Source organism: Struthio camelus, chromosome 3, assembly GCF_040807025.1.
Source record: "Struthio camelus isolate bStrCam1 chromosome 3, bStrCam1.hap1, whole genome shotgun sequence".
NCBI lineage: Eukaryota > Metazoa > Chordata > Aves > Struthioniformes > Struthionidae > Struthio > Struthio camelus.
This window is the reverse complement of record NC_090944.1, coordinates 67,847,341-67,871,593: the sequence shown is the minus strand read 5'-3', so window position 1 is coordinate 67,871,593 and position 24,253 is coordinate 67,847,341. Positions and strand designations below refer to the sequence as shown.

Below are 24,253 nucleotides of genomic sequence, written 5' to 3'. Positions count from 1 at the left end.
ACATTTTAAAACTAAAAATAGGAACGTGGTAGTTCTTATTCTGCTACTTTTCAGCTTGAGGGGATCCACAGACATCATTAGTGGAAGTTTTTAAATGCCTTGAAGTAGGGGTACTGTTTCTTCGTTATATGAGCATTTGCAGCACTTTTTTACTGAGGGTCTTCGTTCAGAGGTCATGGGGGAATCTCACAGAAGCAAATGAGAGCTCTGCCTAAAGAAGAAAGTCAAAAGAGCTAGACAGGCTGTTAACTTTTTGTTGATTTTGCTCCATGATAGCTGAAACTCATCCCTTGTTTTTTACTTGTAAATATTTCTTGGTATTTTTAAAGAAATAATTGAAATATTACAATTTCTCACAGATGCCTTCTATTATTTTTTTTTCCTTTTTTGTTTGAGTAGTGCACTTCAAATGCACCTCATTCAAGACAAGATGTCATGTTTTCATTATGCTACATGTTTGCTCAGCCACTGGCCAAAATAAATATTACTACTCAGAGATCCTGAAAGCTAAAAGTCCTACATACATTTAGTATGGCACTTACCTGCAAACAAAACATCAAGGAGACTAATTAAATATTACTGAAGTGTAAAACTGATAAGTAGTAGTCTGAGAAGTGAGTTTTCTAGGTATTCATTCACAGATCCACATAACAATCAGGGTGAAGAGCAAGAGTTTGTGCTTCCTCTTTGTTACTGATCTTCTGAGCCGTAAATATTCTGACTTGCTGTGCAAGAGTGTCAGCAAAGGCATTAACTATACCTCAAGGAGAGAAAATAGTTAGAGTATGATGCCGTTTTCCACAGCATATATAAGACTGTAATGTCATATAATGTAAACAGATTTGCATGGCTGTTCACTAATAATCCTTCAGCCTACTCAGTCTCTTCAGAGATAATTATCTCATAGTTCTAAAAATGTCTGAGTCTTTACAGGGCCATTTCACTAAATAAGGAAAAGCTGTAAAAGTGTCATGACCTCTGCCCCCACAACTAATTTAAAAAAGGATGAAGCTAGCATGTCTTTTGTAGTGAGATATATCAACAGTCGAAATATGTCATCTCCACTGCCTTAGCAAGTCATGCTGGAAAAATAGATGTACGTACACATAGGAAAAAAGCTATTCTCGAAACTTCCAAAAGAAAAGCCTTTCTTTTATTTTATTTGGTAGAAAGCTATAAATTATACATATAAAAATAAACTATACCCAGCTGGACTATTATTAAGCTGTAATTTTAACCTATCAATTGCTAAAGCCATGCTGTGCAGTATCCTCTCTCATGGTTTATAGCCTCAGAGGCATCCCTCTGCTACCTGCCTAAAGGTTATTTTTTATTTTCTGTTTAGAACCATTTCAGACCGACAGCTTTTTTCAAGATTCTACATGCCATTCCAAACACAAAAAAATACACTGAAGTATCATTACTAATGTGAAGTTGTCCTTATTCCCAGGTGAAAATATAAAGAAGATTCAGTGCAAGATATGTGAATGTGACGGACAAATATAAAGCTAAAAATGACCCATTTTGTAGCATATCAACATCTGTAAAACAGTTGTAGCCTCTGAAAGACTTAGAATGTAAGTTCTATCCATTCGAACAGTTGGGTAGCTTCCATCATACATATATTTCTAGACTCCAGTTCTTGTAGATGATGTGAGCATCTAGGGAAGTTTTGATGTACCACATTCAGATGAAAGAGGGGAGAAGGATGTTCTATGTGATTTGGTTAGACCTTTTGTAGCTGATGAGTCAGCCTCTACCTACTTTTTCAATCTTTTTTCTAGGTACTCTTCCTTTCCTCTCTCTCTTTACTAATGCTATTGGTCCAATGACTAGCTGAAGTGGAAGGAATATACTCTACTGGATATTTAAGAGTAGATTATATCACTAGAACAAATAAATAATACTGCTAAAGACCAAATAAGCATTTCGATTGCATCCAGGTATAAGCCTGTACCACACGGTTCGTTGGAAACACTCTAGATCACACAGCCCTAGAATCAGAAGAAATCAGTTCCAGATGTAAGCATTGTTGTCTTGCCTGTCTTTGTTCCAGATAGCACTGGTCTTCTTAAACTGATTTTATACCCACTAAAATACAGTACTCAAACAGCTGCTTCTCCTTTTCCCTTTTCTTTCCGCTCCCTTTGTCTTCCTCAGACACATCTCATGAGAAGCACTGCAACATTTACTAGTTAAGGAATGCAGGTGGCTGAAATGAGCAGGTGGAAAGAGGATGGACTGGGTTGAATACCACCATACAACATGGGTTCGACTTGTTATATAGATTAGCTCACTTACCAATACAGAAAGCATTTTAACCTCATAGAAGATATTATGTGTAAGTTTCTGAATTTACTGTGTTTTTACCAGACTCTTAATTAGACTGAGCCTGTCTGAAGGTACAGAACCCAGAAAGTGTAACGTTGTTTTACCTACAGAAAATTCTTTTAATACCCTCAGGAAATGAAATTATAATCCTTTTGAAGTCTGTATCTTTTGAAGCAATAGAAGACATGGGGATGAAAGATCCCTGTCTCCAGTATTTTTTGCACTTTAGGGGTGATTTGAGAGAAAGTGCTGGTAAAGAAATATCTTTGCCTCATTTATTCTTCCTATAATTGTGTTTAACTTTCTGCATCATAACATATCAGTAACTCACACAAGATCACAGAATTACATCTGTAATTTACAGTTGGGCTAAATTCCCTTTAATTAGAGAAGGCAAATAAATATCTGAATCAAGAGAATAACATGCTCTTTTTCATAAGTGAGATTCCCCTTGATGGTCAGGTCATACCACTGTCAGCATAACTCAGCATGGACCACAACATACAATCCCAGGTGAAATTCTTAACTTTAATGAAACAACTTGTTACCACTGCTAATCTTTTTTCCCTCAATTTGCTAGCCCTCTGGGAGCACCATAGAAAGTAGGAGTATTGGTCTGAGATAGAGGATCTATTTATACTGGATTATGAGAGCCTATTATCAACTACTGCTTATGTGTTTTCACTGGTAGTGTCAATAAAACCTTATAAATATGTCATGTTTGAGGAAATATATTTTTCCTGTGGATTTTTACCATGTATAAGTCTTGAATTATAATATTCCTACCAGAACCATGGAGTTACAAAAACAGTTATAGCCAAATAGCAATGCATTTCGACAGCTCATTTTACATTGTAATTTAATGAAAGACACCTTGTTTTACAATTATTATGCTGTGATATAAGATCCCTGGAAGAAATCCAGCTAAGTAATAGCAAGCTGAGTGGTACAAAGGAAAGATGTGTTTAACCTTGAGATGGTAATCTTCAGTATTTATGAAATCACTAATTAGTCTTTCTCATAAAGATGAAATTTGCTTTGTGGAATCACTGAGAGGGAAAAATATGTAATTTTCCTTTAAAGGGAATATATCATTATTGTTGTGGTCATCAGAATGTATATATCTGTAATTGTCTAGGATAAAGGGTTCTAACATACCCAGAATATTCAAAATTTCCACCACACTATCCTCCTTCTAAGAACATCAAGAGGATGAGTAAAACAGGAGACTTTGCCTTTGGACTGGGACATGTTAGCACAGCACTGATGGCTTAAATGTATCAGATGGTAAATTACCTTTGAAAGGTCCCCAGCCTCCAAATAGAAGCAGATAACAAACACGTTCCATGTAACCCAGAGGACTAGCCAAACAGCATACTGTAAGAGAGGAAGAGAGAAACAATACATGATTAATATTGCAATCAGCTGAGCTGAACTGAGTTCATTAGACCATTAGTTTAATCCAAGACAAAAACAGAATATAAATGTGGTACATATGAAAGTTACATGTAAAAGAAAATCAAGAATCACAGAATCAAAGAATGGTTGAGGTTGGAAGGGACCTCTGGAGATCATCTAGTCCAACCTTCCTGCTCCAGCAGGGTCCTCTAGAGCATATTTCCCAGGATCGCGTCCAGGCAGGTTTTGAATATCTCCAGCAAAGAAGACTCTACAACCTCTCTGGTTGTAATAAATTCTTTCCTGTAATAAATTTTTTCCTTTCACAGTTACAATCTAGTGTGACCTGATAAGTGTTCAGTCACACCAGAAAATCTCCATCTGAGAAAACAGATGACTGACCTTAAATTCAAATTTGAAATTAATCTGTATCTCTTATTACTGCTAATATAGGGAATACTGCAATATCAAGAGAGGCATGTGATATCAATTATATGTAAGAAGTGCAGAGATGTTTATTCAAATGGTTATTCAAATATAACTTACTAAAAAACAAACTTATTGGAGTAGGTACTAGACTCTGCAACACTTGGGATGTAGTCTCAAGAAAATACTTTTTGTTCATTATTTTACAGTTTTTCTAGGAAATATGGAGGGTTTTTCCTGCATCGTGACAGCAGCCCCTATATTATATTAGTGACATTCCAGACCATCATCCAAAATTATTCAACACCCTTAGGGCTAGATAGTATTTTAAATTGCCATTTTCTTTGACTTTTTTATTATTATTATTACAGTGTGTAGCAGAAATATTCATGCGTAAGCAGTATCTGTTCGCTGCTGGTTGTCTAATTTCTTATTTGCGTATCGGATGTGAGTAGTGGAGTATATTTGCTTTGTCTCCTTCTGTCCACATATATGCCTATAGCTACTCTTTTGTATTCACAAGATCTTAAGTGCCAGGTCTGGAAACTACATTTCCCTGTTGTAATGCTGGAGGATCCTCTATAACAAAATCTGACCTTCTGTTGCTAGTCTTGCATAATGTTTGTGCTTGAAAACTTCCTTTGACAAATTATTCCGTCATCTAATAAACCTTAGGATCTACAACTGTTTTCTAATAACTATTGTTGCTGTTCTGTAGCTGTTCATGATTCAGTTCTGTACGTCTTCTAATTTTCCACAGAGCCATGGCAAAGTGTGTGTGTGTGAAATACAACAAAAAAAGACACAACACTATTCCCTAGCCCTTTTAGCTGAAGGTTATTTCCACCTTTTATATAATCAATCCCCTTTGTCTCCAGTATTTACAGAGGACCTCTTGTTTTATTGCCTTTTCTCCAAGTTGTACTGAATAAATTCTGTTAGGCTACCTTTCCAAATCATGTTTAACTTATTAAAAGTCCATTTTTGAACTTCTCTGTATTATATCACCTTCTTAATAAGCAGATAATACTTTACACTGTACACTATCTACCCTTAACAAAAATATATGACAAACCACATCCCTGTTGTGAGTTACTCTGTATATGATCCAGTAGAATAATCACTTTCCATCTTTTTCTTCTCTGTGAATTGAGTTTACTACTATGTGCAAATTTGTAGCAATTTACAAGCTGTGAAATAGCTGTACTGGTTCAGGTTCCTCACACTGCAATTCTCTGCCTCACCCTCTTAGTCTTTTAGGTCTTAATATCTCTTTTTTTATACGTACAATGTCTTGCATTTATCTAATTTAAATCACGTTCTGTTGGCTTTTGTTTACTCCTCTAAATTCAGTAATAACCTATGTGGTAATCTTCTTGTATTTCTCTTAGAAGTGCTGTTTTGCATCAGTCTGAGTCTGCTATTTTCTACTTAATCTTCTAGATATTGTGAAAATACAATTCTATCCTTTCTAAGGATGTCTAAAATGAGACTATATCCAACACGGGTAAAATTTAGGCCTATTCTTTTTTCTTATTTTTTGCAGTTCATCAAATCATTGCCAGCCAGCCTGACTGCTACTTACCCAATGTATTGTTACATACCCAATATATAGATTTTAAAGAATCGTGATGAATATTGCTTTTATCTACTAGAAACAGACTCAATTTTAAAGTTTCAAATTGCTTTACACATCAGTAATTTTAGGCAGTGTAAAGCATATAGATTACATAGAGTTTATAGGGCCTTGCTCTCTGGACCATAGATCTGGTCTACAGATCACAGATTTATTTATATTGGAAAGGACCTCTGGAAGTCACTTGGTCCAATTCTCTGCTCAAAGTAGGGCCAACACAGATCAGGTTGCACAGGAAATTGTCCAGCTGGGTTCTGAATATCTCCAGGGGAGCAGATTTCACAGCCTCTCTAATGCACATCTACCTTTTAAGGTTAGGACACTAATTAGACTTCGAAACACAGGAACTTAGTTCAGATTCACTTTTAAAAACCCAGACTTGAGTCATTAAGTATATTGAGCATTTTCAGTTTCCCATAGCTGGCTATTCATAGTACATCTGACTTCGCATGCAACATGGAGTGTCAGAAATGTGAAAACAGGAGAAAGAAACGTTAAGTCAGAGTCAATAACCTTAATTTGGCATTTTCTAACTTTTCTATATTTGAACTTTTTTGCTTTTTTAGTCTTTTAATATTTTAATGTTATTTACAAGTGCACATACACACTGACGGAGTTAATACAAATGTTTCTTCTATTACACAAAGACAACTGTCTTTCTTAAAATGAAAAGTCTAAACACCTCATTTAGATCAGGGTCCCAAAGAAATGAGACTTAAACAATAATGATCCATATGTACTATCTGATTCCTTGGCATAACTTTTGAGCTCCTGAACAATTTTAACCAAACTGAACAAAAGGGCAGAAGTTTTAAAGTTATTATTTATCAAAAGTTTCAGGAAAACAGGTGTGCAGAACTCTACTGAAGTCCTCATAGAGAGAAAGGCTTATAAGTTCATCTTTTATCAGTCAACATGAGGAGGAAAAGATACATGGGAAAAAGCTGCCATTTCATTAGATCCGCTGTTCATGGTGCAACTTGCCGCATTGCATGTAAGCAACAGCTGATTAAAAAGCTCCCTGTGCACAGCACATCCAGCAGAACGCTCCAAGGCACTTTGGAGCTGCTTGTCCCAGCAGCAAGTCTTATGTTCACAGGAAGAAGTGAAACTTCTCTTTTCAGCTGTCTACTCTATCACTGAAAAATGACAAAATTATCTGACTTTTAGACAGATTCTCTTAACGAGCATCTGCTGTTACTGGACTGCAGAAAAGGTTTTAAAACTACTTTTTAAAGCTGCTTCTTTTGAAATGTTATATTAAGTGTTGCTGCCTGAATTCTGTGGATAAACACTGTGTATAATTGTCTTGAAAAACAAGGATGCTTCTGCTTCCCACTGCTTCTTATTTCAGATGCTTCAGATCTAGCATATCTCTTATCTCTGGATCACATGCAGTCATAAATGCCTCTCGTTGTCTATGTGCTTCAGCAAATTGTTGCAGAAATTCAGCTCTGAAGGTCTGTGACAATGAACAAATCCCTCTGGTACTCTCTATTATATGTATCTAATTAGAAACACATTTTATGAGTTCTTCAAAGGGCTATAGCTGTATTTTTTTCTTCTGTGTGGGAGTTCAAGACAGCTGCATTATCTGATAGAAGCTGCCACAATGCTGCAGCAGTCACATATCAACAAGACAAGAACCTTGATGAACACACACTTGACCAAGCAGGAGCTACTGACAGGAGGAAATGATTACAGCAATGACAACACAGCCTTATTATTTTTATGGAAAGCCACACTGGAAAGAGATAAAGCTGGACGGCTAAGTTTGAAGATCTGAATGTTTACTGTTTCGCAAAGCTGTAGTCAGTCAGATAAGCCATTTCCTTTTGTAAAATAAATTATATAAAGAAAGTTCTCACATGCTGGAATGTGGTTGCCGTTCTTTAAGCTACCACAAATATACAAACATCTATGAAGAACTATGAGAAGAATACCTACTTTACGCTTTATTGATACCGTATAGTCACAGGCTTCAAAAAGAAAGTATACACTCCACATTTCACTCAAACTCAGCTAAATTGCATTATCCCCATTTTACTAAAAGGGAAACTGAAGGTCAAAGAAATTAAATGACTAGACTTAGTTCCACAACCCAATGGATAAATGACCACAGGGACACAAAAACCAAAGTCCATGTAGCCCACTACTCTGTCTTTGATACAAAGCTGGTCACCAGAACTCACATCTAATACCTTTATCCCTTCATCTGAAGGAGAAATAAGTCACATATCTTTCAAGTATAGACACTGTTAGCAACTCTGATAGCTATGAACATTTTAAATGTGCGCGTCTATTTCACAGAATTTTATCATGGCATTTCTCTTGCTCCCTAATTATTTTTGGATATGTGGTCAATTTCAATCACATTTTACAGAGAGGTACCGGGCTCAAGACCTAGAAGATGATACCTTGTGCAATTCAAAAGCAACAGTAAACTCAGTCCTATTGTGATTAGTGAATTTGCTGCTTATTTTCTTTATACAAACATGTACATTTTAAGTTTTACAGTCTTTTAAATTAAGCTGAAAATACTATGCTCCACAGTTTAAAATGAGACGCCATTTAGTATAGAATTTAAAAATTTGATCATTTATGTTACCTGAGTGACAGTAATTGAGTTGTTCAAAGATTACCCTAAGCCCAGCGTTTCTGGAAAGCAGCCTTTCTTTCCAGTAACACAGCAACAACTGTCCACAATTATCATTATCTTTGCTTCTGAAGTTACTCTCCCCTAATTTCCTCTCTTAAAGAAGAATCATCACTTAGAAATACAGTTTCCAAAACTTATCTTTTTTTTTTTTCTGTATGTGGAATTCTGTATTCTTGGCACCAGCATACTAACTAAACTTGCCGATAATGTTCAGCTTATCTCCAAGGTGCCTGCAACTTTGTTCAGCTTTGAAAGGCCCCTCTGAAATAGAAAGAAGTACTATTCTGTGAAGGCAGCTGTTCTTCAAGAGCGAGGCCCATGGGTTTAGTAGCCTTAGCCTCCTGCGGCACTGCCTATCTGATCCTTTCCAGCATTAAATGACTAAAATTCTGCCTTTCTTGTATCCACCTTCCTGGAACCAGTAAAAGACCGCAACTATTTTTTGTTGGGATAAGTCCATCTGTAGTGGCAATCATAGGAGACTGCAGGGCAGCCCCAGGAAACAAAGTCACCCTTTAAAAAGCACCAGTCTCTGATTTAATCCGGGCCACATATGGCTGTTTCCTTTCCATTGCTTGTGGCTTTTCTCCAAGTGCTCATGTAGGAGATGAGGGTACGGGCTGCGTGGTGTAGTGGTTACAGTGAAACTCTAGAAGCTGGCACGAGCCACAGCCCACAGGGAGGCCTCCAATGCAGAGCAGGATCAGAAACCAAAACCAGACTCCAAACCAGACTTGGGAGCCAAATCTATGACCAGGAGAGGTGCAGTTACTGAATATGTGAGGATCAGCTGCTTTAAGCAGAACTACTGCTCTCAGCAACTAGACACAAAAAGCAGCCGCACTCTGCTTTTAATGATCCAGATGAAAGTCTTCCTAACCCAGCAGTTACCTACATGCCTCCATGGCAGACAGCTCAGGACCAAACCGAGCAGCCTTGACAACACATAACAATGTTTCTGGCAGCAGTGCCTTTCACTTTCTTGAATGTACATCGGAGCTCTTGCAGAATGTTGTAATCCTCTGGATTTTTTCATCCTGTTTTGTAAGCTGGACATTGTTCTAAATTGCATTGGTTGTCTCAGTGTGCAGCTTGCACTAGTTTTGCTTGACTGAGTTCTTCATACTGTTAGGTTTTAGATCTGTTTTTGGTGTTTCGGGGGGGATTTTTAATCATGGCAATAGTGGTAGAGCACGATCCATCACCCTGAGTTTCTGTTTCTAAGCAAATGTGGGTTAATTTTGTATGAGTCATTTCTGAATATACTCCAGCTGGACTCTTCCAATTGAAATGACAGTTTGTTTATTTGTTTTTTATCAGGAGGGATCTTCTTAACCCTTCAGCACGGCAAGGCTGTCTCCTCAGTCTTTCATTAGTCGCAAATAAATCTATAGTTTTACCTTCTCTTTGCACCCTCAGGCTGAAAATTTCTCTTTATTTCATCTGATTTACACTTCCATAATTAGCATCCTCTGCCAAAACTGACTGAAAGCTGCTGAACTGTCAAGTACAACAGAACTGGTCACCGCCAAAAAGAAAACAACCATTGGATTGGTTTCTTACTCCTTGGCAGCCACTGCTTGTAAATACAGAGCAAGTGCTACCTAAAATGTCTTCCTGGAAGCTTTTGTATATCCAGTGATTATGCTTAAGTTTTCAGGCTCTTTGGGCTTGGTTACATGCCCTGACTTTATCTAACAGTGTAGTAACTCTATTTTTCCTTCAGTTTTGTGGGAAAGATACATAAGCGTAAGGGCAAGAATTCTGTGACATTCTGGTCAGGTCACAAATGGATGAAGAGAAATCCCAGGGCCTCAGGACTGTGCTGTGTTGTGCGCTTACCACTCAGTCTACACATAGCCAGGAAGTTTTAGACTGGGTGGAACTTACCTGCCTCATTTTTACTTTTGGCTTCATCTTTTTGGTTTCCATTTACTTAAGTGCCAGAATCATCCAGGGCCCAGAACGCATAGAAGAGATTCACTTTTTCTGAAGACATAGCTCCAACTCCTTCTGCATAAGAGAAGCTGGATTTCCACAGCACTCATTATTGCAGGAGTGGTATCCATCTGCCCACATTTAGATGTCTGAAATGCAGATATCTTCCTCTGAGTAGTGTCTAGATTCCCATTAAAGTCAATTGAGAGAAAAAAGCATTTCCAGGGCTCAATTCATTTCTAAGATACAGATCTCTCCACCCCTGCTGTCTGGTAAGCTAAGCTCCTCCGAGGTAAAATTCTTAACGTCACAGAGCCCCTTCAAAAATCTTGTACCTGTGATATCAAAAATGAGACAATAACACTATGCAGATATGCACTCCCTTTTTTTCCACACAAACAAGCAAACAAACAAACAAACAAACAAAATAAAATGTCACCAGTGTCAAATATCCCCAAAGGACTACTGAAGAGATATCTTCTGAGAAATGCTATCTGTTGTGTTCTACATATTTACTGATGTTCCACCACTTCTTATACTTCATTCATTCCCTTGTTCACTTTCTGTCTCTGAGTTTGACAGCATTTTAGGTTTTAGAGGAAAAGCATAAGAGAACCACTAAAATGGCAACTGCTTCTGGATACATCTTTTTCTGTTTGGTTATTTTTCAGCTGCGTTTCAGTGTCGGACTATACCATCTTAAGATATTATCCAAAAAACTAAATGCCAAATCTCCCTACTAAGAACCCATGAAAAACTCAGATGACATACTGGACACTTCATATCGCCTTCATAAGAAAGACACAGCATTATCTGTATGGAGTCATGCTATTTTTGATAAATAATGTTGTCTTTTCCAGTGTAATGTTCTAAGACGGCCTCCAAAATATGAAAATAAGCAGATATAGTAGCTTACGGATTAGCATTCCTCAGTCAATGTTAGGATGTTACAGACATAATAGATTCCCAAATAAAAGTATTCTATAAGTAAAAAGTAAAATATATTTTTACTTAAAAATAATTTCTGACATTCTTTTTACAAATCGGGAGTAGATAAATTTTCTCCTTCTCATCTTAATTTTTTTCTTCTTTTTTTTTTTTAACTTTTCTTCTGAACCTCTGTGCTAAAGCTCATGGCCCTTTTAACCACGGTGCATTTCATATGCTAAAGAAAGCAAGGCAGAAATTTTAATGGGACATATTTATTTTATCTTTTTGTCTTAGAAGTAGAAATTTAATTGGCTTGGCTTCACTCATCTTTCACTTCCTATATCTCTTTTGATCACATTTTTGTTGTGAAACATTTACCAGCAGGAAGAGACTTCAAAATCTGAATACTCAATTTACTGCAACGCAGTACATATCCACCTAGCTACACACACATACAAATAAATGCATATGTGCACAGATGGATTGATATTTTTCTTCTTATCAGACTTTCCTATTTTTTCAGCATTTTTTAGGTTGTGAAAGAGATTACAAAGTGTCCAAAAATAGAAATAACAAGTAATTAAAGATAGGAAACAGGAAAATAGCTTACAGATAATTCTCACTTAAACAGAGTTGGAAATGGTTGATTTATATCAGAATTCCAGTAATATCTCTGTTTTTCAAGACACGGCTTGAGCAGATCAAGGAATAATGAATCTTAAAATAGTAGTATTTTGATCCTCTCCCACGCCTCTACTTCAGTTCCAACATGAATCTGCTAGGTTCTACCTCAAGAGCTACTAGCACTAGAAATCAATGCTGCACAAGATCTAAAAACCTTAAATCCTGGCTTTGAAATGGTATGAAACATTAATCTATGCCTAGCAGTTTATTTTGTTTTCCTAGCAGCTCTTATCAGCTGTTAAAATCATGTTGCAGTTGACAAAGAAAAAAGAAAGATAGAAATCGAAATGATGTGATTTTGGAGGTCAGTTCATTCTCCAAGAGGGAGGACTAGAATGTTTGGAAAAGTGTTCAAGCAAAGGCTGTGTGATCACTTTTCTACAGAATATGTGAACCACCCCCTAACCTCCCCCTAGAGATGCTGTTGCCTGCTCCTTGTCATCACCCAGTTAGGGACCACCGGTGCTACCACCCTGCTGAAAGGCTCTGCCAGGGCCAATCTAAGAATGTGATAACAAGACTGACTGACTGCCCACCTTCTCCTCGAGGCTGTTCCTCTTGGTCTCTATGCCATGCCTATGCTATCAAATGCTCACATTTCACCTGCGGAAAATCAGCCTCCCCAGCCGAGGGCCACTTCTCCAGGTCCTTTTCAACCTCAGGCAGTCCCAGGAGGACCCCACCTGTTCTGCTATGCAACAAGACCTGGGTGGGAACACTCTCCATCACTCCTACTTTGACAAGGCCAAGCGCAACCAGGAAGGCAAGGGGGTTTTGCCCAGAGAAAATAAATGAGAGAAATATATCTTTGCTGTAATGTAATGAAAAGGGCTTCTCCCTGAAATGGTCTCAGATGCTTATCCCTATTCTTTTCCCCAGACATTTTAATATTGGTTAAGCAACAAGTATATTGAGCATTTTCTTGGTGCCTATAGCTGTTTCAGAAACATATAAAAAGAAAAATGCTTATAATTCAGTCATTGAACAGTTTATTTTAATGGAGTTTTTAGCAGCTGTGCCCATTTAAATTCCCTATTAAAAATACAAATCAGGACACTCAGAATTCTTTCAGTGTTCATTTTTAACAGAATGCAAAAAATAAAATCAATAGATACTGTTGCTAGGGACAGAACTCTACTGACATTTATCTAGATTCTTTTATTGATGCCTCACTATTTGAGTGCCAATTGTAACTATTTATAAAGGGAATCCATCTCCCCCAGTGAATACATCAAAAATCTTGCTAAAACTAAGCAATGTACAACAAGAGCATTTGATAAATTGAGAGGTCTGTAGTCTGCTTACTGGGTGTTGTTTTCTTTCTTTAATTTCTTTGGCTTAATGCTTTAACAGTCAAATTCAAGGGGAGCCTGCCCATTGAGTACACAGGGCTTTGAGTTTGGTCCTTGGTTTTTGTATTCCAAGAGAGATTTAAATGAAAATAAAGAGATGTTTGCTATAGGTAAAATAAGTGAAGACCATCAGACTCATTCTTACCTCTCTCTGCACTGTTTTCTAAAGTATTAGCTCTCAAAAATTCATAAGACCTCTCCAAAATTTTGTAAATAATCGGTTTAGTAATATCAGCAGGAGCTCACTAAGATGCTAGGACAGTTTGTGTTTTCAAGTTTAGGGGACAGAGCGCTCCATTCAAATCACTGCTTGGCAGCTCTATTTTGGGAGGCTGTTGGCTGTTTCGAAAGTACCAGTCAACTACAAAGGTCACATTCTATTCTTTGGAGAAAACAAACATGCAATCACTGGCTCTGCAAACTGTTTGGCTTTAAGGAGACGCTGGCTAGCACAGCTATTTAGAGCCCGCCATACGAGGGAGCCAGACTGGATTTTGTTTGCTATGTTGGAGGCTAAGGCAGCTGGAGCGGATGGAGTAAAATTCTACAGGCATAAAAGTTAGCTTTGGTAAACTGTGTGGTGAGCACAGGGTTAGTGTAAGTGCCGCATACCTGTTCAGCTGACACTATTTCACATGAGTGTGAATGTCCCTTTGAGTGGTGCTAATGAGCAATAGGGAGGAGAGTGAGGAGGGCAAGGACCATAGTTCCCTTATTTCTTTCTGGTACAACAGCGCCTGACTTGGCGAGATCAGTATGTATAATCTAACATAACTTTTTTTTTTCTTTTTTTATTCCTGAAAACATTGAATGAGATTAATAGAGAAATCTGAAACAATAACAATATAGAAAAATCAAATCAAGAATAATCTCTCTTTCTTAAAGAGAATAAAATGTAAAACATTTAATTTCCTGATTTCTTGAGGGAAATTCAATACCATGCATGTCTAAAAAACATTAAATTCACACTAAAAACTGACTGCACGTATTCCAAGGAAATAATATTCTAAAAATATCTTCCTCATTAATCAATCAATCAATATTTGACTTTACCCAAATGCACCAGAATACATTACACTTTGCTTGCTTATTGGAGGAGTTATGGCCTTCTTCAGGAAAGTTTGTATATGGGTCTGTGCACATATTTGGTTCCGCATTATTCAGGAAGCAATGAAAAATCTTCTCTTAGCTATCTTAGGCAGATTTTCCTTTCCCTTGCTTTCAACTTGCATCAAAAACCTCATTAGCTCATTGAAACCTCATTAGTTACTGCATCCCATAGATTCTTCCAGTTCTGAGGAGAAATTGGTGAGGTAGTCAAGTAATTTTGTGATGCAGCCCCGTTAATTGTCATAGAATGGCTAAACTATGTTTCCCTAAATATGACTACAATCAAAAATAGCATACTTTTCTTTATTCCTGGTTTCAAGTTTCTTTCATTTATGACAAATGGCCTCCAAATTCTCTCTTTTTTTTTTTTGGTAAAATCATGGTGACCATGTTTCTTGGATGGCATTTGATTGTCTTCCTCTGAAAGTAACTGTCACTTCTCTCCACTGTGTTTTGCATTCCCGAAAAAATGCTTTTGCCTCTGGAACTGCAATTTACATCTCAGTTTTGGGTGAGAGCATGCGCATACTTTGGACTGGGAAATGTTATCTTTACTATTTCCTTTACTGTTAACCTTCTTGTCTCAAGTACCTCCTAGATCAGGCATCCTTTAACGGTTCTTTATGACTGATAATTAAAATAAGAGAGATTTTCAAAGACCATCCAGGAGCAAGGCTGGCATGTCTGTAACTACAGATGCAAAGAAGTCAGGACATTTAATCGTTAAGACATCACTAACTGGGAAGCCTGCCACCAACATCCACACTTGATGCACATACATTGTCTTTTGGCTCTGTACAGCTATGCCCATCTGCTTCAGTGGCATGGTGCCCACTTATCAGCTTGTTGGATAGTTTCACTATGCAGAGATGCCAAAAAAAGGTTTTACATGGGTTGCCTGTATAACCCTGAAAGTGTCATTTCTTTTGTAGAAAGAAGTGCTAGTGCTGAGATACCAAGAGATTATGTCTTTGTGCATTTTTTTTGCACCCACTGAAGGTGGATTTCACCAAAGCAACCCTTAAGTCCCTTCTACAGACAAAGACAAATCTGTCACTGGTGGTCTAAGGGAAAGAAAGCACTATCTACAGGTAAGACACTGATGAACAAAGCTACTAAGAGACAAATCACAATGTAAAATAGAGGACAAAAAGTCCATCTTAAAATATAGTTAAGAGAGTACTTCAGTATAGGGATAGAGTGTAGGTATTGTGGACTATATACCACTAATTCAAAGGAGAAAAAATATGCAAATATAGAATCTTACCTAATTTTGAGCATTTCAGAACATTCAAAACAAAGAAAGGTTTGCAAATGTAGGAATCAGATCACATTGAGAAGAATTCAAACAGATTAATAAAAGGGAATATCTAGCTGAGATGTTCTAAATAGCCTTATTTTGCCCTACGGGAATGACACGCCATGCTCATAGTAGTTTAATGAACAGTTTTTTCTGCTTTTATCCACAGTGGATAAGTTCAGTTGTTTAAACAGAGTTTCTTTAAGAATAAATGTACTATTTTAAAAATGTTTTCCTCCTCATTGCATAAATCAGGTCATAAACTTCCATGGAGACCATAACTGCATCAGAACTAACAATTATAGTAGAATAAAACTGGATCTAGATATAAAGATAAAAGAAGTTGCAGCTATTTGGGATGTGACTCGTTAATCACGGAGTAGTCTCTAGTAAAAATATCGCATTATTTATTTAGGTCTAAAAGAATGTCTATCATTTTCACATGCACAAGAGCAATTTAATGGAAAATGGTTCGTGGATGTATTACTTATTGCCTGTCATGAAACAAAAAATTGTACACAGTACTGGTTATGAGGTGGAAGCCGATAGTTAAAATAGTTTTAGCAAGAAACATTTAATGAAAGACCCGAGGTCTGGGGATCAGTGTTGGAGAAGATTGAGGAGGGAAAAAAAAAAAGACCTCTGGAGAACAGTGTTCTAGTGTTCCTGTAAAGCCATCATTAAAATATGTGGATAGTGTTAGAAATGAAATTAAAATATAGCTGCAGCTTTTTTAGATGTGTCAGCTGAAAACAACCACTATTCAATGTAGATTTTAACATAAGCTAAGCCTATACTACATATTCTTTTTATAACAATCCTGATTCAGTAATTTGGGATCTAGAGATTCTATATACTTTAAATAACGTTTGACTTTCAAAAAATTCTTAAGAATTAAATGACAAGGGAATTAAACTGACTTGCAAGGTAAAACATACATATGAATTCATATTTGTCATGTACCATTAATAAAATCAACTATAATGTAATTTTTGATATAAGAACATTAGCGGATATAGCAAATGCAGTTGAGAAGCATGAGAATATGACTACCCTGTCCCAAAACTGGCTTGAAACACAAGCAAAGTTACACAACTTTGTTTCTTTGATAGGGGATTGGACCAGATGGCCTCCAGGAATTTGTCCCCACCTAACTTAATCTATGATTGTCTGATTGCTGCAGATCTTTCTTAGCCTCATGACTCTGTACACAGCTCGAGTAGAAAATCATACCTATTATGTTGATAAATACTCGGTGTGACACAGACCCTTTCCCCTCACTTTTCAGAAAAAATAGGAGGTTGTTGAAAGGATGATAGCTCAACAAATTATAAAGAGGTAAGCAAGGTCAATAGTAAGGAAATAAACAGATGACACTTCAAGTGGGATTAGAATATATCCAGATGTCAAGACGGTATTTGATAACATTAGTAATGAAAGGCTTGGTAGCTCCCACGCTGTGGCAAAAGGGCCATGTTACTTTCATTGCAGCTATCTTTTTCGCTAAGCAAAATCCAAGCACCACTGAGCCAAGATGCTTCTCCAATAACCCCAGCATTGCCACATCAGGAAGTCTGTGATGATAGTTTTATGACAGGAGACAACAGCATGACAGATTGATAACTTTTCTTGGAAAAGGGATGAGTTTTTGAGGTGACTGGGTTGAATTATTCCAAATTCTGTAAGGTATAATAAAAACTGAGCAGGTTTCTCCCGCTCTCTAGCTCCATTTCAGAGTGCCAGATCAAGTGCATACTCCTCCCTAATAAGTGGAAATAAGTGAAATCACACAGAAGGAAAACACTGTCATTTTTTATCTGTTATTGCCTTAAGAACAACAGGATAGCTGTGTGACCATTGCAAAAAATTTTAACTATGCAAGCTAAAGTTCATGCTTATATTTTATGCTTAAATTAAATTAGAATATGCTGCTGGATACTACTGATTGCCCAGATGATTCAGAAAGAATTTCCTCATATCACCCTGTCCAAGTACAATAATTTATTTCATGCAAAGAGTAAAAGGTGCTTCCAGCATCCAAAGGAATTTAAAGCAAACAACTGAAAAATTAGGAAAAGAAAGAATTATATTTTACCCATGTTAATTTACGTTGACGTCCAAGTCTTTTTTCATGTATCCTAGTAGATTACGTCCACTATATGCTGCTGTTCAACATCTTTTACCTTCATTACCCATTGTAGCCGTGTGCTTTATTTATTGAATATTATCCACATTCTGTTTTTCATAGGATTTTCTTAGACTAGTTTACTGCAGCTTCTGAGAACTTCTTAAGCATGGATTACCTTCATAAGACCCTGGCTGGGCAAGGTAATAGTTATTAGTCCCGTGTTAGAGATGAGAAATATCTACCATAAATGAGTCTGGGGTGTTGAAGGCGACCACATTATTCATTACCAGTAAGAAGCCCATGTTAAGTAAGAAGCCCACTAACAAGGAGATGCTCACTTTGATCATGCAATTAAAGACTGTAGCATAATTTAAAAACACAGGGGGCTAAATAAAGGTCACACAGGCAGCATTAATTTTGGAACTTTCTCAGTTTTGGATGCAGAATCTGTAGCTTTAATAGTGTTTTGTTACAGTACGTATAAGTATGTGGAGGTACATTTACAACTGTGCTTACACTGTAGGTACCACCCATTATGCGGTCAGGTAGCCACAATTAATAACATGTGATGAGCAGTGTCCTCTGTGTGGGCTGATGACAGCAGGAGGATAAAGCTCTTTTAGCTCTTCGATAAGTCTTCTATTAGTGCATAGGTATAACTACTTCCATCTGGTTTAAAGGAAACGTTGAGAAAAAAAACAACAAAGAGAGGTTATGAAGCGATGCTGATGTACCATGTACCATGTACCATCAGCAATGCCAGGAGCCTTAGCCTTTCAAAACAGACATGTGCCATTCAAGGCAATGAAATTGCAGGGCATAGTGCCAAACTACCTACATCTCTAGGGGCTACAGCCTCCTCTGGTCTGCTTCCTTCAGTCTGTTGTGGTGGCTTCCTGCTTCCCCTCTGTACCACTTGTGCAAAGAATGAGCAGTCAGTGCCCTTTCCTCTCTCACCTAGCAGCTGTGCCAGCTGCCACAGCGGGCAGGCTCAGCACCCGTTTGACTACAGCAGTGTCTGCTCCCTCGGTGGCAGAGCCCAGCACAGGTGGCCAGAGACCGAGCACAGCTGAAGTCTTTTTGGCTAGCTTGCTGCTGTCTCTGAATTTGAAATCACTGCCCATTCAAACGAAACTAGATGAGTTTTCACTGGAGAAAAATTAGTGAAACAGCCGTTAGAAAAAGTTTAGATTTTGTTTCTATTGTTTTTCTTGTTTCTAATTCCATAGATCTAACTGATGAGAACAACTGAATTGTTTTAACCGAAAAATAATAAATAGCTTTAAGCAAAAGTTTGGTCTAAAGGGCTTAATTTAACTGTAGCCAGCTCATAAAAGTGGTTAATATCAAGATTCTATGATGGAAAATGCTAGACAGCTTTATGTGCAAAGACTTATTGCCAAACCTGACTGTCGTTATGTAAATCAATAAATACATCCAGTCATTTCATTTTTCTTTTTCCTCACCATCCTTTAGAACTTCAGATGCTGAGTAAATGCACTGCTGGGATTTCAGTAATATCTAGCCAATAAGTCCCTTTCTGTTATAACACTTCAAAAGAAACAGAGTTTCATAGAAAAGCTCTGCAGTCCGTTTGTCTATTAAACAAGAAATTTCTATGGATTACCCAAATCATTCTGCTTTTTGCTGGTCATCTCTCCTCATCTTTGGAAATTCCTTTTGCCCTCATTCCTTTAGTACAGACACCGCATAGCAGTAGTAATGCAGAGAACAGATAGGAGAGTTTGCAAAGCAAGGAAGGGAGAGATGATGGAAATATTAATACTGAGAAGACAGATAGAAAAAAGTGTAAAACAGTAAGGAGTCAGTAAAAGGTTAAGTAACTAAGACAGTGTCCAAATACATAAGCCGCAAGAGGTCATTGGAGAATATAGTCATATCTTGAAGGCATGAAAAGGGTAATTTCATGGACAGAAGAAAAAGATAATGCTAAAACGTAGACAGGATCTGTGCCTCACACAAGCACATAGGAACAAATGCTAGAAAAGCAAGTATAAAGCTCAAAGCGGGAGGAGAAACAAAAGAAAAATGGCAGATTATCACTATCAGGACAGTATTGGTCAGCAAGAAGAGTCTGAGGGTTAAGAAAGCTTCAGTGGCAGCTGGAATATATCCCAGAACACTAACGAGATGATGAGAAAGACAAAAGAACAATTAGCTTATGTTTGCAATCTCTTCGCTGCACTTCCATAGAAAAGCAATTTCAGTAACATCTGCATTTCACATGAAAAGATGGAAAATCTAGAACACCCACAGCTTTTTCATATAAAGCTAGCAATAAAATCAGAAAACCAAGCCCCCTGCTGCCCAGTAGCATGGATTGATCCAAAAGTCCTTGACTGAATTAGTTCTGTGGTAACCTTGTCCACTCCCACGTTTAAGTGAGAACCTATTGCCATGATAACATTCCCATGTTGCTCATTTTGGAACAAAATACTGCAGAAAGTAGGCAAAGCATCTCAAGAGGCTGGTACACAGCTGAGACAGCTAACTCACATCCCCTATTTGCCCCAGAGCTGTTCTTCTAAGTGTGCTGATGCTTCTGACTGCTGAAGGAAGGAAGCAATGAAATGGTTCTTCTCTTAGTTATCCCGTGGGATACTCTTGCAGCACATTCAAACTAATAAATGGCAACCCTTATAGAAGGACTCAAGTGCAGATTGCAGATGTGATCCCCTAACTCCCACTGGAAAGAAGACAGAAGCTGGTTGGTACAATTGTTCTGTTTCGGCAGGGATTCCTATCTTAATACCTTATTTTCTTGTGGAAACTGAAAGACCACTGTATATAAACCTGCAGGAATTAAGCCTAAAAGAACTTAGCACATGACATTTTTAACTGATGAAAGTAAGACAAGGGAGCATCTGCCTAACTATAGGAAAGTCCTGAATTTTTATCTTAAGAAACATATTAGCCCCTTAAATTCTTGACTCTGGCATGAATTGCATCATTTAAAATCTCTCCTCAAAATAGTCTGTAGCCAGCATGTATAAATGACTGCTGTCACAGACTGGGTGAGAATATCTGTTCAGCATGGCAGCTCCTTCATATACCTTTTTTGATACCCAAATTACTCTGAACATTGTAGGTTTAACATAACCATAGAGATCACAAACTCAAGAACACAGATATGTAATTGATGGAACCCTGTAAGAGTTAGCATTACAGTAATCTTTGCATTTGTGTTAATTATTAGGAGTTAGAAAACAGAAAAGAAGCTATGAGTTCATTTAGTTTCATGACTGGAACATAGCGAGACTGTTAACCACATAGTTATTTTTTTCAAGGGGTGTTCCAAAATATCACAAGAGTTGTGGCATCTAACAGATACACATTTACTAAAGAATAGCTCTATGAAAATAATTTCTTGATTTGGAAATAGCTATGACATCTATCATATTTCTAAATGGTACCTCATCATTGACTGGGAGAACTACATAACCAACGTAGAGGCCTTCACAGAAGGGATCCTCTTTTACTCAAAGAGCCCTCCTATGATGGCCTTTTAAGCTGTAATTAGAGCTTTTCCAGACAAAAGAACAGACCTCAAAATATTAATATATTTTAAATATGCATGCAGCACTACAAGAATAAAGGAAGAAAAATAGAGTTTCATCTTTCTGATTATAACAAAGAATGATTTTAGCTCCACTGTTCAAATAAAGGTTCATTTCAGTTCTTAATTGAAATCTCTGAGAATGGGGCGGGGGGAAGAGGAACGCACCTAACTTCATTTACAGGACTGCTGTGACATCACTGCGATAAACACTACCTCATTACTCAGTTATCTTCCTTTTCAGTTAATCTTACCAAAAAAAAAAAAAAATTACCCACAGCAGTAATAAGTTCTTATTCTCATCTTATTTATAAGTATATTTCTGTTTTACATCAGCATCTTATTAAAAGATATGATGAAAACTGTGCAAATATACAAGCTGAGTATTCCACAGATATCTGAGCAGGTAATAAAATTCACATATCAACCTAACACCATTTTTGTCCAAGCTTGAGACATTAGAACTGAACTCATGTCTTTAATTTTTTGCCTCTGTTGTCAGACATAGCATTGAAATATTTTTTAGCTTGTTTTTAGCTTTGCTTTACTCCAGGAAAAGCTTTATACATGTCAGTTGCTTCTGGCATATTAAGAGTTTCCCCAGTGCTGTGAGATTTTCTGCCTTGTGTTGCTGTCCTAAGAAAGATCAGCTAAGCAGCCTTCAATGCTCTCCCTGGCATGGTAACTACTTTTTTTCATAAATGATATCTGCTTATTTTCTTCTTGTAATTTCTTTACGAAAAATCTATAGCCTTATCTTTAAACTCCTGTCGCTTTGTGGCCAAGTTTCTGAGAAGCTTTGATGGCTTTATTGATTCATTTGCAAGCACAAAAATTAGAAAAAAATGGTGCGGAACTTTTCTGCAGATTCCACAAAATCAAAAAACTCAGCATCATCTTATCTACTTCCTGAAAAGCCTTTTCTAGAGCCAGTAAAGATTATTCATCTGAAAGGATTTTTGAAGAGCATTAAAATGTTCACCATTATTTCAACTGCTATACTTGTTGCTCTTGCATTAATTGGGGCCAAAGAATTTCAGTTCATGGTGTCTACTCTGTTCCTAAAATATAAGGCACTAAGCAAAACCCCAATTTCACAGATTCTTAAGAACCAGAGATGTATGTATCTGCTGTATTTTCCCTGGCAGGTAAATACGGATAGATCCAGACTGTGAAGTCCACAATGTTTTTTCCACAAATGTACCCTTTTTCTTTCACTTTCAGTAATATTGTCACATACTGGCTGACTTTCTATAGCCACTTTAACTGGTTCTGGAACCAGCTTTCTCTGTGTCTATGATGACTGCTTCACAACAGAAACGTTGCTGTTTCTCACCACCCACACAAGTAATCACTTGTTTTATTTAATTTCTTATCCCTCTGTACTTTCCCCTTTGCCATCCAAACGTGTTAATAATTAAACCTGACTCACAGTTCAGTGGTTTGCAGGGCTAAAAATTAGAGCTACAGTGCTAGAATTCAGAATGTCTTCTCTGCAAAGGTCTCATTTCTTGATGATCTATACAGGAGCTGCTGGAGAACATGTTTACTAATGTTTATACTTTCTATGTGCATGCCGTACGTTATTCTTGCATGACCATTAGTTTTTGCCCTTTAGCAAGCTCCACACCGTGCAAAATGTGACAGTACATTCACTGTGTGATAAATAAAATGGAAAAATAGGAAGTTAGTGCTGAAAACCTTTACCCAGAACACTCAAGAATTTCACATTACTTTCTAAATCTGTGTCCAAACCCATAAAGATTTCAGGATGCCAAACCAAAGATGCCTTAGCCATTTCTCTTTCTTCTGTGACAGGTCTAACCAACTGAACTTCCATTAAGAGGAATAAATGAAGAGTTCCCAAATGAGCGGGGGACCTCACCAAGTAATACCTTCCGCATGGACAGAAATCTTCCACAGTTCTTTGAGACCTAATGCCTTAGTCAGCATGATTAATTTAATCTCCATTCAAAACAGTATGTAAGCATATATGATTAACTTCAAACAAGTCCCTAAGTCAACGAAAGTTAACATGAGAGATTTGGCTGAACAAAATGCAATGATGTTAAATATGACCCTGTTGGAGAAGGATCTTTTTGCTTTGGTTTTATTAAATGTAATGGATACCTAACAGAAACTACTCATCAAAACTGAATTCTCTTCTCAGTGCTTCTCAGTGCTCGCAATGATGTTACCTAATAACATCTATAAGAATAAAAGACTAAAAAGAAAAAAAAGGCCCTCCAAAAGTAGATGAGATGAACAGGAAGAAAAAAACTTACTACAGCAATAGCTAATGCTAGAAGAAATATATCATCTTTATATATTTCTTTATAGATATATAACTTAATTTTCTCAGTTTTAAAATTCTAATAATTTAAAATATTTGTAAGGCATTCAGAAACTACAGTAGTGAGTGCTATAAAACTGCCTATTTTGATTAGATTAGATGTGGCATATAGGCCAAAGATCGAGATACTTGGTCATGGAGAATTTACATAATGAATGTTGGAACTAAACTACTCTTTCATCCTATTGGCCTAGGATGAGGTAGCTGGCAGGTTATAATGCAGATGCTAACAGAGATTTCAACTGCAGTATGCTAGTGCCTGTCTAGTGGATAAAAACATGACTTAATTTTCTAATGTTAGCAGTTTGCCTCTTTCCATAAGAATTAAATTCATGTAATGAAAACAAAAAGCAAGAGCGCAACTAAGGTCTTCATGTGCAATATCATGCAATTTTCGGAAGCGATGAAGGTGCTGATAAAGTAGGTGCTCA

General features: G+C 37.1%; 1 protein-coding gene across 3 annotated transcripts in view; it reads right to left on the bottom strand.

The window, feature by feature from the left end:
* NKAIN2 (sodium/potassium transporting ATPase interacting 2) overlaps positions 1-24,253 on the bottom strand; it is a 551,739-nt gene that overhangs the window by 256,851 nt on the left and 270,635 nt on the right. For 2 of the 3 annotated variants that reach the window (XR_011140188.1, XM_068938176.1), the window contains exon 3: positions 3,628-3,708. Coding sequence is in view for 1 of the 3 variants with exons in the window: in XM_068938176.1 (XP_068794277.1) it covers positions 3,628-3,708 (81 nt within the window). In the remaining 2 variants the exon portion in view is untranslated. Of the gene's footprint in view, positions 1-3,627; positions 3,709-10,340; positions 10,724-24,253 lie in introns of all 3 variants that reach the window. The other variant, XR_011140189.1, reaches the window with a different exon arrangement.